The sequence below is a fragment of the Hibiscus syriacus genome, unplaced genomic scaffold (assembly GCF_006381635.1).
Source record: "Hibiscus syriacus cultivar Baekdansim isolate YM2019G1 unplaced genomic scaffold, ASM638163v2 tig00113411_pilon, whole genome shotgun sequence".
NCBI classification, from domain to species: Eukaryota; Viridiplantae; Streptophyta; class Magnoliopsida; order Malvales; family Malvaceae; genus Hibiscus; species Hibiscus syriacus.
Window position 1 is genome coordinate 1 of NW_024063460.1, and position 14,975 is coordinate 14,975.

At 36.1% G+C, this 14,975-nt stretch overlaps 1 protein-coding gene, 2 long non-coding RNA genes and 1 pseudogene across 3 annotated transcripts; 3 read left to right on the forward strand and 1 right to left on the reverse strand.

The window, feature by feature from the left end:
• The first annotated feature begins 287 nt into the window (after positions 1–287).
• On the forward strand, positions 288–1,373 carry LOC120186432. The gene is made up of 2 exons (XM_039190361.1): positions 288–957; positions 1,054–1,373. The coding sequence occupies exons 1-2, from the start codon at positions 288–290 to the stop codon at positions 1,371–1,373; spliced, it is 990 nt and encodes a 329-aa protein (XP_039046292.1).
• A 411-nt stretch (positions 1,374–1,784) lies between these two features.
• LOC120186433 lies at positions 1,785–3,361 on the forward strand. The gene is made up of 3 exons (XR_005522200.1): positions 1,785–2,036; positions 2,157–2,231; positions 3,298–3,361. It is a non-coding gene; the product is annotated as an uncharacterized LOC120186433 (long non-coding RNA).
• A 520-nt stretch (positions 3,362–3,881) lies between these two features.
• On the forward strand, positions 3,882–4,337 carry LOC120186434. Its single transcript, XR_005522201.1, has 2 exons — positions 3,882–3,939; positions 4,029–4,337. It is a non-coding gene; the product is annotated as an uncharacterized LOC120186434 (long non-coding RNA).
• An 898-nt stretch (positions 4,338–5,235) lies between these two features.
• Positions 5,236–14,581, reverse strand: LOC120186435 (annotated as a pseudogene).
• Positions 14,582–14,975: the final 394 nt, after the last annotated feature.

The window sequence follows — 14,975 nt, forward strand, 5'->3', positions numbered from 1 at the left end:
TTTTTTGGACTCTTCAGCTCAAATTTTGGTTTTTCTATATTATTTTTTGGTTTAGACTTTTTTTATTTGAAGATTCATCTTGGTAATGGCAGATCGATAGTTTTTTGGTATGATGTGTGGATTAATGAATCAACCTTAAAATCACAATTTCCACGAATTTTTGCCTTATCGGTTAATAAGAGGGGACAGTAGCTGAGTTTGGTGGTTTTAAGCAGAATGTTTGGGTATGGAACATTCAGTTAAGAAGGTATTTACTTGATTGGGAACTGGATCAGTGGATTGCATTAATGTCCTTGATTGAAAATGTAACTTTGTCGGATTTTGTGGATGACTTTCTTGGGTGGTCGGGGAAAGGAGATGGTCTATTTTCGGTCAAGTCATGTAGGATGTCTTTTTGTAGCAGTTCAGAAGCTACGTTCGAGTGGAATAAGTGGGTTTGGAATGGTTTGGCTCCTCCAAGAGTGGAAACGTTTCTTTGGCAGCTTTGTCATGGTAAAGTGGCAGTTAGAGAGGAGTTGAAGAAGAGAGGTATTCCTGTGGAAGACGGTCTTTGTCCACTGTGTCATTTGCACGAGGAATCTGTCGGACACCTTTTCTTCTCTTGTGTGGTTGTAGGGGAGTTATGGACCAAATTCCTTAGGCTATGGGAAATTTCTACTGCTCTATCTCAAGACCCCATTTCAATTCTAGGCTCTTGGTCGTTTCTAAGGAAGAATTCTTGTATTTGGAAGTTCATCCCGCGGGTTGTCTTATGGTCAATATGGAAGGTTAGGAATTTGGTTGTTTTTGAAAATTGGAAGGTCGACACTTCTTCTTTGTTCTTCCTCACCAGATTTAGATTGGCAAAATGGTTTTTAGCTAAATACCCTTTGGTTCGTATCAACTCGGATATCTTAGTTGGGGACCCTATAATTGCTGATAAGTGTCAGTATTCTCATGTTCTGGAGAAGACTATTTGTTGGACTCCACCGCCGCTAGATATGTTCAAACTAAACGTTGATGGGGCGGTAAGAGGGGATAGGTTGTAAGGTGGTATTGGTGGTATTTTGAAAGATTCTAACGCTATTACCTTAGCCACTTTCTCAATACCGGTAGGGCCTGGAACTCCTACTTTAGCAGAGTTGAAAGCTATTAAGGAAGGGATTGTGTTTTTCTTTTCATCGAAATGGGCTAACAAGGGGAAATTAATTATTGAAAGTGACTGTAAATCAGCAGTGGACTGGACTTCTAATCAGAACACTACACCAGTTTTTTTTAGTTCTATGGTGGAGGAAATTGGGGCATCCATTTCGGCTAAGGATATTGTTCTGAGATGGATTCCTAGAAGTTGCAATGTGGAAGCTGACAAGCTAGCTAAGGAGGGGATTGGTTGATTGCTTAAAGTATAGTGTGTGAATGTTTCGTGTTGGTTTCCTGGAGTTTAGTGTGTCACTTTTTAGTAGAGGTGCTAGATCGGTTCAGGCCAGAAAGAGTAGAGGCCTTTATTGAGTTGTACAGGGCTGTTTGGGTAGTTTTTCGTGTTTGGTTTTTTGGGAAATATCCCTTGGTTGTATTTTATGTAATTTATTATGGTTTAATAAATTTTAAGGCACTTTTTTCTCTCTTCCGCTGATTGAGGAGCTTCTTTAAAAGTTCTTTCAATCAAGAAGGGGGTTTTTAATGAGTCCTTCTATTTCTATCAAAAAAATAATTATTATATAGTGTTTGTAATTTATTTTCATTATTTGAAATAAAAAAATTATTTTCCATTATAAAAAATAAAATTTAGTTGTAAATTAAATAAAAATTGAAGTCGGTTTCGTTCGGGTAACCACTGTTTTTAAACTTGTATCCTATAAACAGTCCAAACATTTCTGTTAGGTTCGGTTGTCTGTTTGGTTGGGTTTTTTGCTCAGCCCTACTGATGCCTTAAGACCTTTCATTAGTTTAGATATAATGTGATACAGAAATTTTATTGTGATACTAATCTGCAGAAAAAGAGAAAGTTCTATGTTACAGCACTTATTATTCCAAAACAGGAATCAACATCCGACTCGGTATGGTTGTCTCATTTAGGATTATCTAACTTCAAATTTCTGTCATCGATCAAAATTTCTCTCTTTTACTCTTATTTAGCAGGTTATGTGATTCCTTTTATTGCACTTCCTTTTTATCAGTGCCAAACAACAAATGAGGAGGAAATATTTGATGTACAGGATAAGAAATCTCTATTCCCCCTGGGGTGGATTCATGTAAGTTTTCAATAATTTACTCCCTTGACCTCGTATTTAAACATCTGCTCGGTTACAACAAATGGATTGGTACCTTAATGCTAACTTGAACAAAATTTCGAACTCAATTGTTAAATGTCTTGAGTTGGAACATAGGTGAGATCTGCACATTTTTGTTGATGAGTGAATTTGATAACCTATTTTTTCTTGGAAAGGCTTGATGGACCCTTGTTTATTTTTCCTAAGTTCTCTATTCTTGGAAGCTATTTATATTTTACAAAGTAGGCGCTGCTTGGATGACAATTCATACATAATCTAAAAATGTATACTTTTGCAAAATGTTTTTTCATGAGTGCACAAGTGAGCTTTTGATGATTGTTTAGGGTAAGACTAACGTGAAATTCTACTATGACCATGATGATTTCCATCCCGCAAAGAAGGCTTGGTTGGACCTTTATTTGTAGTCAACAAAAAGAAATAGATAAAGCCAACCAAGCCCAACTGAAACAAAAGAGACTCAGCTTTCCTGGGCTGCCTTGGCACTATTCAACTCTTAATTTTCTTGTAAGAAATCATCATTCTAAACTTCAAATTTGAAGATAATAGCTATAACATAATAAGTGTCAATAAAATGAGTAAAAAATCTTCTAATGATGTCTATCAACATCTACTATTATAAATGTTATTTTTTTTAAATATAATGTCATATTATGTGGTCAACACGGTAACATGATGTGCAATCAATTAAATATGTGAAACATGTCATAATTGAGGTAAGCGTATTTAAAAGGTTTAAGACATGAAAATTGTAGTACCTTAAACATGCCAGCACTATCAAAATATGATTGTTGAACCCAAATATGGTTTATTCTGTTGTGTTTCTTTCTGACATTACCAGGGGTATGGTAAACAAATGAAATCTGTCTTTGTTTCCACGCTCATTTAATCAAGATCTTTTGTCCTAGATATGTGTATACTGTATAGGACACCATACATTGCAAGACAGTTGCCAAATATGTTCCTTTTTCATAATTTGCCAATTTTTTTATGTTTGAGGGGGTGGCTAATAATATGTTTGAATCCCCAGACACATCCTACACAATCATGTTTCATGTCATCAATTGATCTTCACACCCACTACTCATACCAGGGATGTGCCTCTTTGTATCAGTATAAAACTAGTGCCCGTTATAAATTGAGCCATTTGTAATTTTTTTGTTTTAATTTCATTTAGGTGACTGCTAATGTCATTTTGGCATTAATTTAAAGGATAAATACACAAATAGTTACCCATCTTTGGTTGACATCAAGCAATTATGAAATTTAATTTTAGTTTGTAACATTTAAGTTTTTATGGTCACTCAACTGTTAGTATCTAATGAATTCATGTCGGAGTATGTACGTATAATTTTGGTGACATGGCATGTTCATGTCATAAAAATGACATACTGTGTGCGGCAGTAAAATAAATATCTTTTCCCTTTCCACTTTCTCTTCTTTCCATGATAGAATTTTCTTTCTTTTCGTGTTTTCTTTCTCCGTCCCAAAAGTCTTACTCTTGTTCTTCACACTAACCTAAAATTCAGAGTTTGTTGTACACAAATATGATAATTTTTATTTTAGCATTTCCTTATTGTTCTTTAAACATTCTGAGATGATTATTTTTGCATCTCTAGATTATGTTGCCGGAATCTGTAGCAATCGTAATGGCACCAAGAGATTCTTCGAGGTGAGAAGCATATTACGATATGATTAATTAAATCTTTATGCTTTTCTATATGTTCAGTTATTGTTAACATTTCATCATTCCAAGTGCAGAAAACATGGCATTTTCCGTTTGACAACTCCGGGTGGTATGTCTGTCATCCGGCAGTGCCAGAAACGTGGCTTTCATCCACATGTTCAACCTCCTCATGGTGGACCCATTTACAATGCCTGTACAGATGTGTATATGAATCCCGATTTGAACTTTGACGTCATTGATCTTCGATGATCACAACCATGGCATCTCGAGGAACATGTGCAATGGTTGATTTCTACCATTACCAAATTTGCAATAAGAGTTGCAGTTAAGTGTAAAAAGAAGATGCGTGTTTAAAAGGAAAGGAGACATTTAAGAAACACTGTGTACAAGTAATTTGTATTCAACAAGAGAGTTTCTGATTCATTTGAAGTTGAATTGGAGTTTTTCTAACCCTGATTTTCTTTTAGATGTATATGCTCTTCTCTCTTCGGAAATCGTTTCTAAACTTGAGAGCAATAAAGGATAAACGTTCTCAAGGATAATTTGGTGCATGTGTCAATTTTGCGGGTGAATGCAATCAGTATAGGTTTCGGTAATATAGTCCCGCATGTGCCAAGAGGAAGGTCAGTAGGCAATAGCCTTTTTTTATATATATAGACAATTAGTCAGTTCCTCTTTTAGATTGAATAGTTGAATCACTAATGACCTGTGGAATTCGATTTTTGTGTGTTCGTTTATTCGCTGAAGATGAGTTGACTGTCCACTGTAAAAGAAAAACCAAACATTACTTGCTCGTAATTTCCTTTAGTGGCTGAAAATTCTCATGCTGGATTCAACAGAATTGAAAGTAAATTTGCATATAAACCATAGTAACGGGAACAATAAAGGTCACGAAGATCATTCTAGAGAATCAAGTCGATTAAATAGTCGGGGTTATAAAACAGTATGATCTGCGTTCCTCTATTGTTATAGCTCATGTTGACGAACTGAAGGAAAGCAGTAAATCCAAGTTATTATCAAGAATGGATATATTTTATGCGATTGATGAGCTTCATACATACAAACCGGAGGAATCATAATTATGGAACAGTGTATAGACTAACTGGTCCCTTAATTTTTTTCTTAAACACGCTGCACCTTTTTTATAACTGAATCAAGATAAATAGCAGAAGTCTTGAACATATCTAACTTTTCAACGTCTATCAGCGTCCGGATGCTCTTTGACAAGCCCCAAAGAAAGCAACAAAAAAAAAAAACCCAAGGTTGGGCCAAAAGGACTCATTGCTTGTGTATTATTCGTAGTGAAGGAAAGGAAAGTAGCTATAATTGGGGTGAAGAAAACATAATTGCCTATACAAAGTTATTTACAAACTAACATCTATACATCTTTGGGAAAAGAAGCGAAACCTCTCATTGTTGTGCGGAAGTGGTCTGATGTTGGCGCCTGGGACTTGATCACTCGAGTGTTGTATGATCCACAATATCCACATTTGTGATACAGCCAATGGAACCGAGCCTTGCCCTTTTGGTCGCAATCGTTGCAGAGTATATCCTGTGGATTGCATATGCCTTTGATGTGAGCAAATTAATGTCGTATAAAGATATTGGTTAAGATAAAATCCGGAACTTAGTCCAGTTAGTTCATTCTGTAGTTTTAAACGGTAACATCCACAAACTCTAGAATACGAATCTTAATATCTATACACTTTTCTTTCATATTCTTAACCAGCAATTGTAAAAAGTTTTCACAAGCGATTCATCTATCAACCTGAAATGAACTTTTTTTCCCCAAATAAATGAATTCCTGCCGACTGTGTCTTAGCTTGGTTGGCATTGTTGTTGTTGCAATAGGACATGGGTTCAAGCATTGTCCTACTATTTATGGGTTAGGAGTGGTCTAGGTAGTTTAGGTATTGTATTCAAATAAATGAATTCATACTATCCTCTCTAAAAGGTATTAGGAAAAAACAGATGAAGAAATCACTTCCTTTCATTCTGCAATTAGTTTTCACGTTCAATTCTTTTTATGAACATTTACTGATATCATATATTGATATATTCACCGTATATAGAAGCCCTAAGAAACTAGGGTGCAAGAAAGTTCTTTTACCGCCATATCTCCCAAGGATTTACTGCAGAGTGGACAGGTGTAATGACTGCAAGTATATGCCTAACAAAGAAAAAGAATGTGAGGTTAGCAAAGAACCAATTCTCCAGTATTCCTTCACAGGATAATTATACATAAAGGAAACAGAGAAATGAAAATGGGTATGGGGAATACGAGCTAAGGAAAGCCAAGAACCTGAAAACAAGCTGAATGCATGTAATGGCCGCAAGGTAAAGCTCTGACTGGAGCACTTGATGTGAACAAAAAATCACAACAGATAAGGCAATTCGATTCTAAACTTTTCTCCAGGCACTTGTGATTCACTAACTTTGTCCCGAGGCAACAATTGCATGTCATGCAATGAAAAAAATCAATACCAAGTCCTTTCCCAACACGGCATAGATTGCAAAATGGACAATGATAACATTCCTGCAGCAGAAGAAGATTAGGATAGACCAAGGATAAGCACCATCTCTTCCACTGAAAACCTAAGCCAATTGATTGTTCTTTAGTATTTCCAAATTAATGAAGGCAGAAGAGAAAGTCGTGGTATTATCAGATTGGAGTGCAATGCAAAGGCTTTTACAGTTTATGGGTGCTAAGGGAAAGGAAAGGAGAAAATTGTGGACAACTATGTTTCTGGGACTGAGGTACAAGTATCAGAAACCAACATTGGCATCTTCAATTTGAAAAAGTTTTTCTAGATATTTGGAGGATCTTTAGAGGGACATCCAAATACTCAAATCTAAAGATGTGTCAGATGCGGCTTCTGGATACACGTACTTCAAGCCAAAATAAAGAGACAATGCAACACAGCTGGACAGAAAAATAAGAAATACAGAACAATTTACGAATTCGCTGAAGAGAAAATGAAGACGGAAACAGGAAGAATCTTGCATCTTTCCAGACTAAAGAAATAACTCCTCATATTGCCTCAGGCGCTATAACGGTTTTAAGGTTGTAATGCTACTATAACTTTGCTTCCCATGGGAGAAATTGAAGACGAAAACAGGAAGAATCTTGCATCTTTCCAGATTAAAGAAATAACTCCTCATATTGCCTCAGGCGCTATAACGGTGTTTAAGGTTGTTATGCTACTATAACTTTGCTTCCCATGGATCTATATACTCTATTGTCAGCCTGGAATGACCTTGTTCCGAATTCACGTATCTGGTCTCTTATTCCAGGAGTTACTGTTGGGTCAATCTGGAAATTTAGAAATTCTGTTGTCTCTGAGAATGGGACTGCTGATGTTTCACACCTCTTTTTCCTTTCGAGATTTCGCCTTGCATCCTGGTTTCCAGCTAAGCACCCTCAATCTATGATTCCTATAGATTCCTTGATTGGTGATCCATCTTTAGCAGATTCCTGTACTGTTACAAGGAGGTTACATCAGTCCTTAGAGGCATCATGGTCCTGGTCACCTCCACCGGCTGGTTTCCTAAAGATGAACGTGGATGGAGCTGTGAATAGGGACTGGAGTAAGCGTGGTATTGGGGGTTTGATGAGGGACTCTAGTGGCCGGATAATCGAATCTTTCTCGGAACCCATTGGACCAGTCCCCCGGCTTTGGCTGAACTAAAGGCAGTCAAAGATGGTCTCTCTCTTTTCTCGAGGTCTAACAACTGGTGTTTGGTTAAGAATCTTTCAGTGTACCCTCCATTTTATGAAACAATTGTTAAAGAGATCGCTTCGGCAGTTACTATGGATGAAATCCTCCTAAGGGTTGTTAATAGAAGTGCAAATTGGGAAGCGGGTGAATTAGCTAAAATGGGGATAGGGTAACTATAGGGTAGTTTGTGATGTATCTTGGTTTGTTACAGATATGGTTGTTAAGGTTTTGATAATTGGTGACTGTAATTTTGGGGTGATTTTAGCCCTTTTATCAATAAAATTTTGAGGTACTCTTTTCCTCCTTCCACTTTTTTGCTAAATACCTTTTTTGGTGTTCGGCAATTATGAAGGGATCAAAAAAAAAAACTTTGCTTACCATTCTAGGCATCATAAAGTCATGTCATTGGACACACTGGTGCCAATGCCCATGATTTCATGTAAAACGTAACTGATATGAGAGCAAAATGGTTATTGGTCATCAAAAAGGGTAATAGAGATGTCATAAACACAACATAGGGGTTTCTAAGAGCTTCAATAAAGGGGATTAAAAAATAATCAGCTGATCTTCAAAAGGATAAATGTGGTTTAAAACAAATTAAAAGGTAATCACAGGCTCTAGAGTTGAATATCTGAGATGATGAGAAGAGTTAAAATTAAATTCAGACGGAGGAAAGATGTTTGCTGCAAGTTGAAAAGTGCCAAGAAGGGCATATACCTTTCATCATCGAAAAACTTGCATATACTACAATAATACTTTGCCATTGAAAGTCCATTGCACGAAGGTGTAGCACAAATTGGCCCAACAGGTTGAATCTTGAGGCATCTCATGCACATCATCTCTAAGGTTGCTTTCCTGAAATGTTAGAGAAAAAAAGAATCATACGTACAGAACTCTAAACTCAAATTAAAGAAATTTATTTGAACTTACCTATCCATCGAATGATCGCTCACTTTGTCATGGCAAAATCTGCAAACAAACAACTTCCCACAGCAAGCGGCACGGAGTTTGCAGTTTCTTTTATAGTGTTCACACCCAAATATTTGTTTTCTGGATCACGAAATGATGGGGAACATCCCAACACATCTTCACCGTTAAATGCTTCGGTAGATTCTGCTTGGGGCAACTTCTGCTGAGCAGCTATCCAACGGCTAAAACAAACAATTAAGTGAATGGTTATTAAGCACTCACGTGAAAAATACAAAAAAAAAAAAAAGTTGAACCACAAAAAGGAAGCAGAAGGCTAGAACACATAATCTAATGCCACTATCCTTGGGAACCAAATACTGACAAAGGAGATTACTATCATGGAACAAACCTAGTTAAAAGGTTTTGAACAAGATATGCTTTTCTCCTAGGATCCAGAGTTGAGTCCCGATAAACCTTTCTGATCTCTGATTCGAGCTCATTTTGATTCATTCGGAAAATATCTTTCCACCCAGGCTTAAACATTTGATCACATTGTTCCAGGCTGTCTTGAAAATCATTATCTAGTGCAGAATATTGGAGAAATAATTAAACTGTTCCATGCAACAATGTTCAAACCAAATGCATGTTATTACCAAATACCTTTTAGAGAAATTCAAGTTTTTGATATTTCATTCTGCAAGGGCGATTCAGAAGGCTTTTTCCAGCATTCATTAAGCCACTCATTGAACATTGTGTTTTTGGTAGCTTGCTTCCAAGTGTCCATTTTATTTTGCTCCTCCTGAGTAAGGGCTGCAGTTACCCACGGCAGCATTGATTGAAGCACTTCAGCACCTGTGGTTCCAATTATGCGCCAAACTAGTTTGTCTTGTTCCTCCAATGAAAAATGTTTACCAAATAACGGCCAAAGTTCAAGTTCCTCCCGAAAAATATGATGATCCAGGGTAACTCTGATGGATTTGCACATCCCCTGAAGCTTAGTAGCCAGATCATTATATTTTCTCAGATAATCAGCATCGCAGGCACCAGAAAGTTCAATGCTAGTATCAGTTGTCACATGACCTTTGGTAAAGCTTTCATGAAGGTGTGAAAGTTCAGAAAGAACATTGTTAATGTCTTCAAACAATTTTTCCTCCTGCTTATGATCCAGGGTATATGAGTGACTGACATTATAAAGTGTCTCTTTAGACTCCAAAGATGGGAAAACAATATCATCCTCGGCGTTACTATGAGCTCTGTATAAACCCCACAATAGATGAAATCTTCCAATAAACCGCCTAAGTAATGACTCATCACAATCACTGAGCTTTCCAGATTCAACATCCAGATATTCCAAGTCTTTCCTGATGGCTTTATGAAATTTGAAAATAGTATCAATTGGTCGTTCTGCTGAGCCAATGTCTAAAAAATTATTATCTATTTCCCAGACAAAAAGACTGGAATTAAGAGATGGAGTGGAGGAGCTAAAAGACAAAGATCTCGGAGACTTGGCCGTTAAAAGAGAACTTATCCCCAAATTATTATTATTTACTCCTAAACCAGGAACACAACAAGACCTTTCAATACAAGATTGTTCATGGGCATGGACACTAACTGACCGGTCAGAGGTATCGCCTGTTTTGCATGAATCAGAAACACTTCTTTTGACTGGCCTCTTGACTTCATCTCCAAGAATTGATGAACAGGGTTCATTCATGCACAAGGAAGAAGAGCATGCACAACATGACTGAACAAAATCTACTCCAATCTCAGTGAACCATTTAACACAACAACCATTTCCATTTGGAGACAAACACATGCCTTGGTTACGACCCTTGAAAGCCCAACCAGAAAAAATTGTCATCAAAGCAGTATCTGTTGCTGGAGCTGAATCAAAGAAGTATCACTGAGTTAGAATGGAGTCATGGAGCATGAAAGTACTACCTATATTTCAGGAAATTTCGGGCTTCATTATCTGTTAATGACCCAACCAGCCATGGCAATACACGCTCAATCAATCTCAAGGGCATTATACACAAGCTTTGGTACAAAAGTTCACGCTGCCTTTTGAAACTAAAGTTCTTTCGCGCAATTGGAAGAACCTAGCAATCAACAAGAATATATTAGAAACAATCACATATTGAAGGATTGTTTCAGTAGCACAGGTTTCTACACATGCACAAAGCGATTTAATAAATCACAGCTAACGGAAACATGGAGCTTCAGTTCCAAACTTCGATACTTAATGGACAGTGAAATGTTAAGCGTTTATTAACATCATAGTCCAACTGCCCCCCACCCCCCAACTCCCAATAAAAAAGAAGAAATAAAAAACAGAACAACACTTTCTCCTTCCTTGTTGATGTGGTTCATTATAAAAAAAGGATAAAGGCAACAGTTTATTCAAAGCATCTTACAAACCTAAACAGAAACTCACCTGAACTTCCTCATTATGGAAATGGATCAATATAGTATCCATTATTTGATCAGCATGCTAGCATAACTTGGAATAAAATTCAGCAGCAGAAGTAAAAGCTGCTCCTGCATTTTGAATAGTTTCAATCAAACACCTAAAGTCATTGAATTGGCTTTCTTCTTCAGCATGCACCTGGGTAAAGACAACTTTTCATCAACTGCTGAGAATATTACATTGTCCTCTGCAATACTTCAAAATAGCAGCAATCCAATCATCAATTTCCTGCTTGAAATATAAGCGCACAAATATACAACAAAACTAGCGTCTTTACAGAATCAGAGGGTCATGATATCAAAACATATACATCAGAATATTTTAAAATTCATAAGTGTCTCCTAGAATTAACAGCCATAATTCGGTACAAGCACTAGGGAGTGAACATTTTTTTTGTTTCTTTAGTCCATTCTCATTCATAGAAAATAAAAAAGACTGAGAAAATTTGACAAACTTTGAGAACAGAGCCAGTATGAAGGGTGCCATTGCTTTAAGGTTTCTCTTTCAAGATCGTTTCCATACAATGAGAAATTATTTTCTATAATATTTAATGTCATTTTCAATAAAATGATAAATGAGTTTACAAAGAAATATATGTTAAATCAAAGGAAGCCATAACTTTCAAGGCATGATGGGCTGGATGCTTGAGATAACTTCTCAGAGGAGCAACCGTAGAAAGTCAGACCCAGTGGTATAAAGCAACAAGAGACAAATACCTGTGAAAGATGCAAACCTCAGCAATAAATTGCAATCGTTCATTAAAGATTGAAAGATCAATGAAATTCCCAGAAAGTTGAATTTTCCTAGCCTCCTCAGCTATCTCATTCAACTCCCTTTTAATAGCATTATGCCAAAGCAATATTTCGTTAATTGGATGTGTGCCATCCATCTCTGAAAGATTATTGTCAGGCTCCAAATATTTTCTTTTCCCTGCCTTGGATAACTCACAAGGACATATTCTACTGTCCAATGACTGGCTTTTGCCATTAGCAGAATCTAGCAGTAATAAGTCGGCACCATTTCTCCCTTCCATCCACGTGAAGATGACCTTCAGAACTAAAGGAATTAATAAGCTCATAACAGAATTGTCCAAAATAAACAGAGGGCTGTTGAAAATAGAAATCTTGCCTGCTGCAGAAGCTTTTCTTCTGGAACTATTTTGCTTAAGCATTTCTACATGTCCTGAAATTCATCTGGTGAAAGAAAAGATGAAAGCCATGGAAGGAACTCTGCCACCATATTCACAGGAATGCTGCATAAAAACTGCCAAACTAGAGATGATTGCTCTTCAAGAGAGAACTTTTCAATAAGCAAGGGAAAAACCTGTAATATTCAAAGAGAATACCTTGTAATCTGAAAATACAGCCTTAGAACATGTTGTCTTCTGAATTGAAGATTAAAGCATTAAAGAGAGAAGACTGATAAGTCACGTTGACAGAAATAGTTTTAGATTATAAAGGAATGTCTACAGGTACAGACTTGAATTTGTTTAAAATTAAGGTTTTTTTGAAGCAAAAAGATTTATAATATCAAACTGGCATCGTATTCACATAGCTTGGGCAATTATTAATTCTACTAAGTGGATTCTTTATATATAAGTGAATGCATCTTTGAACAAGTTTACCAAGTCATGCCTCAAATTGTTAAATAATATCAAAATCCATCAATAAAACATCGAAAACAAGGGTCGGAAGTAATTAAATGAGATAAGCTACCAAGTTAAAAACCAAAATTGAGAGAGAGCCTAATATTGTTTATAATAAAGGAGAATTCAGAACACAATGAAAAGAAAGCTGCGTCAGTTAATTGAAAATAGATGAAATGTCTAGTATATGAAAAATCTTATATTGAGCACTGTATTCTCTCTGACATTAAAAGAAGCTGACTTTATGGGTTAAAACAACAATGCTTAACCTAGTTTTTTATGAAAGTGAATCACATGAAAAGCAGTTATCAAGCAGGAAAGAAAGACATGGATATTTTATCTTATTTAAATCTAGAGTACTTTTAGCAAAGAATTTGTTCAATACATTGAATAAATTATGAAATAGGAAAGCAGCACTAAATAAGCTCATACCTGCTCCTCTTCTTTGGCCATATGCTGACTAATTGATGTTCGAAGGGCCCCTGTACAGGAAGCTAACTCCTTCGGGAAACTCTCATCATCTTCCATATAAGAGTTTAGAAGCTCAAACAGATGATCAAAAAGATTGCTCTCTCCCTTGTGTTCAAGGGAGTAAGTTTTTGCTACATTTTTCACACGTACATCTAGGGCTGGAAAAATAACCTGCATTTCAAGTCAAGATGTCAAAAATTCTGGCATAGTAGAACCAATAAGGTTGGGTAATAAAGATGTACAGCTGCCAGGACTCGAAATTGAAATCTTATAAATTCAGCTGACAGTTGATAGTATTAAACAATTGTGTTCATGTTTATTGCCTGATAACATCAGAAGAGCATCCTGTTACTTGTATCAAAAACAAAATGCAAACAGGGGTTACCAGAAATTTCAGTTTCAACATTTTTTTTACTTAAGTTATTAAAACTGAAACTGAAACAATGTTATATATATATATATATATATTGAAACATTTCATAACGAGTGAAAAGGTATTCCACCAAGGATTTTTCCCCATTAATTTATCTACAAGAACGCTCTTCTGAATAGAAGCAGAAACACTTGTTATGAAATTAGAGAAATATACAGGAAAAGCAATACTAAAAAAAATTAAAATTCCATAAGACAAAAATGAGTTTCATAAGCAACCTCCAATCTATAGTCAAATTGCATATAAATAGAGCCTAGCTGGTATAAATTGAAATATAATATTTTCCCTTTTCATTTCTAAAAAAGACTGAAATGCCATCAATGCACTCCAATTCGAAACAAAAGAAAAAATATCGAACTAAAATGATCAATTCCTTCCTAATTTCTAGTAACCAAGAAACAAAATGAACAAAAATTAGCTCGAAAACATTGAAATCAAGAGCTTAAAATGGAACTATATTTAAACAGGCAGTCATATGCATACATACTTAAGCGTGTAAAGACATAAGTTCGAAGGATTATAAACACTATTTATGGTTCACCATATTCAAAATAAAAAAAAATCTAATTGTTCAAATTTTAAAACTCCCTCGAAGAAAGAACTATAACATACGAAAATAGTAACAAAATGAAGCAAAAAAAAAAAAGAGTACCTCATCTTCGGCAACAGAGTGTTGCTTATAAATCGATCTAAAGAAACCGTACCGCTGAAACAGCGATTGAATATCGACACTGTTCCCAGTAGCAAACGCCAAAGCCAATCGGTGGAGCGCATCCAGCTCATTCCGCACCGCCTTATGGAACAACAAGAATATCAAAATCGGAGCATTCTCTTCACTCTCCTCCGACAAGCCCCCAAAGGGAAGCCTCGGTTTCAACGTGCTTGTAGAAACCACAACCGGCTCCTCCCTGCTCGGCAATTCAGGTAAAGAAACCGCCATTTCAAAACTATCGGCTCCTTTGAATTTCCCCGTTTCTTCTCCCTTCGGCTTCGATTTCCTTTTCTGTAGTTATTTATTTTTCCTGTGTGTATAATATTTAGTATTGGTTTTGTTTGGTACTACTTTGGTTGAGATTTTCAACGGCAGATGGAGGGAAGGAAAGGGGGAATGTCTCAGGAAAGGCGGGTTAATATACGGTTAATATACAGTATTACCGGATACATTAAAATGTATTTAATAAATTCGGTTTAGCGTTACCTATTATGTTGACAACTAATAATGTTTTAGGTAGAAAATATGAAAAACTATTAAAAAATTTGGTAACCGGTAAACTTTGGTTATCGGTAAGTATCTATCCTTTTTATAAAAGTGTCCATACTTTTAACATATCAAGTAAATTTTACCGGTTTGTCATAATGAATCTGGTTTTGTCAATT

Excerpts from the sequence above, each read along its gene's own strand:
- LOC120186432 (XM_039190361.1), top strand. The coding sequence starts at position 288 with ATGTCCTTGATTGAAAATGTAACTTTGTCGGATTTTGTGGATGACTTT. Across the intron at positions 958-1,053 it reads TGTTCTGGAGAAGACTATTT|ATTCTAACGCTATTACCTTA; the intron begins GTTGGACTCCAC and ends GTATTTTGAAAG.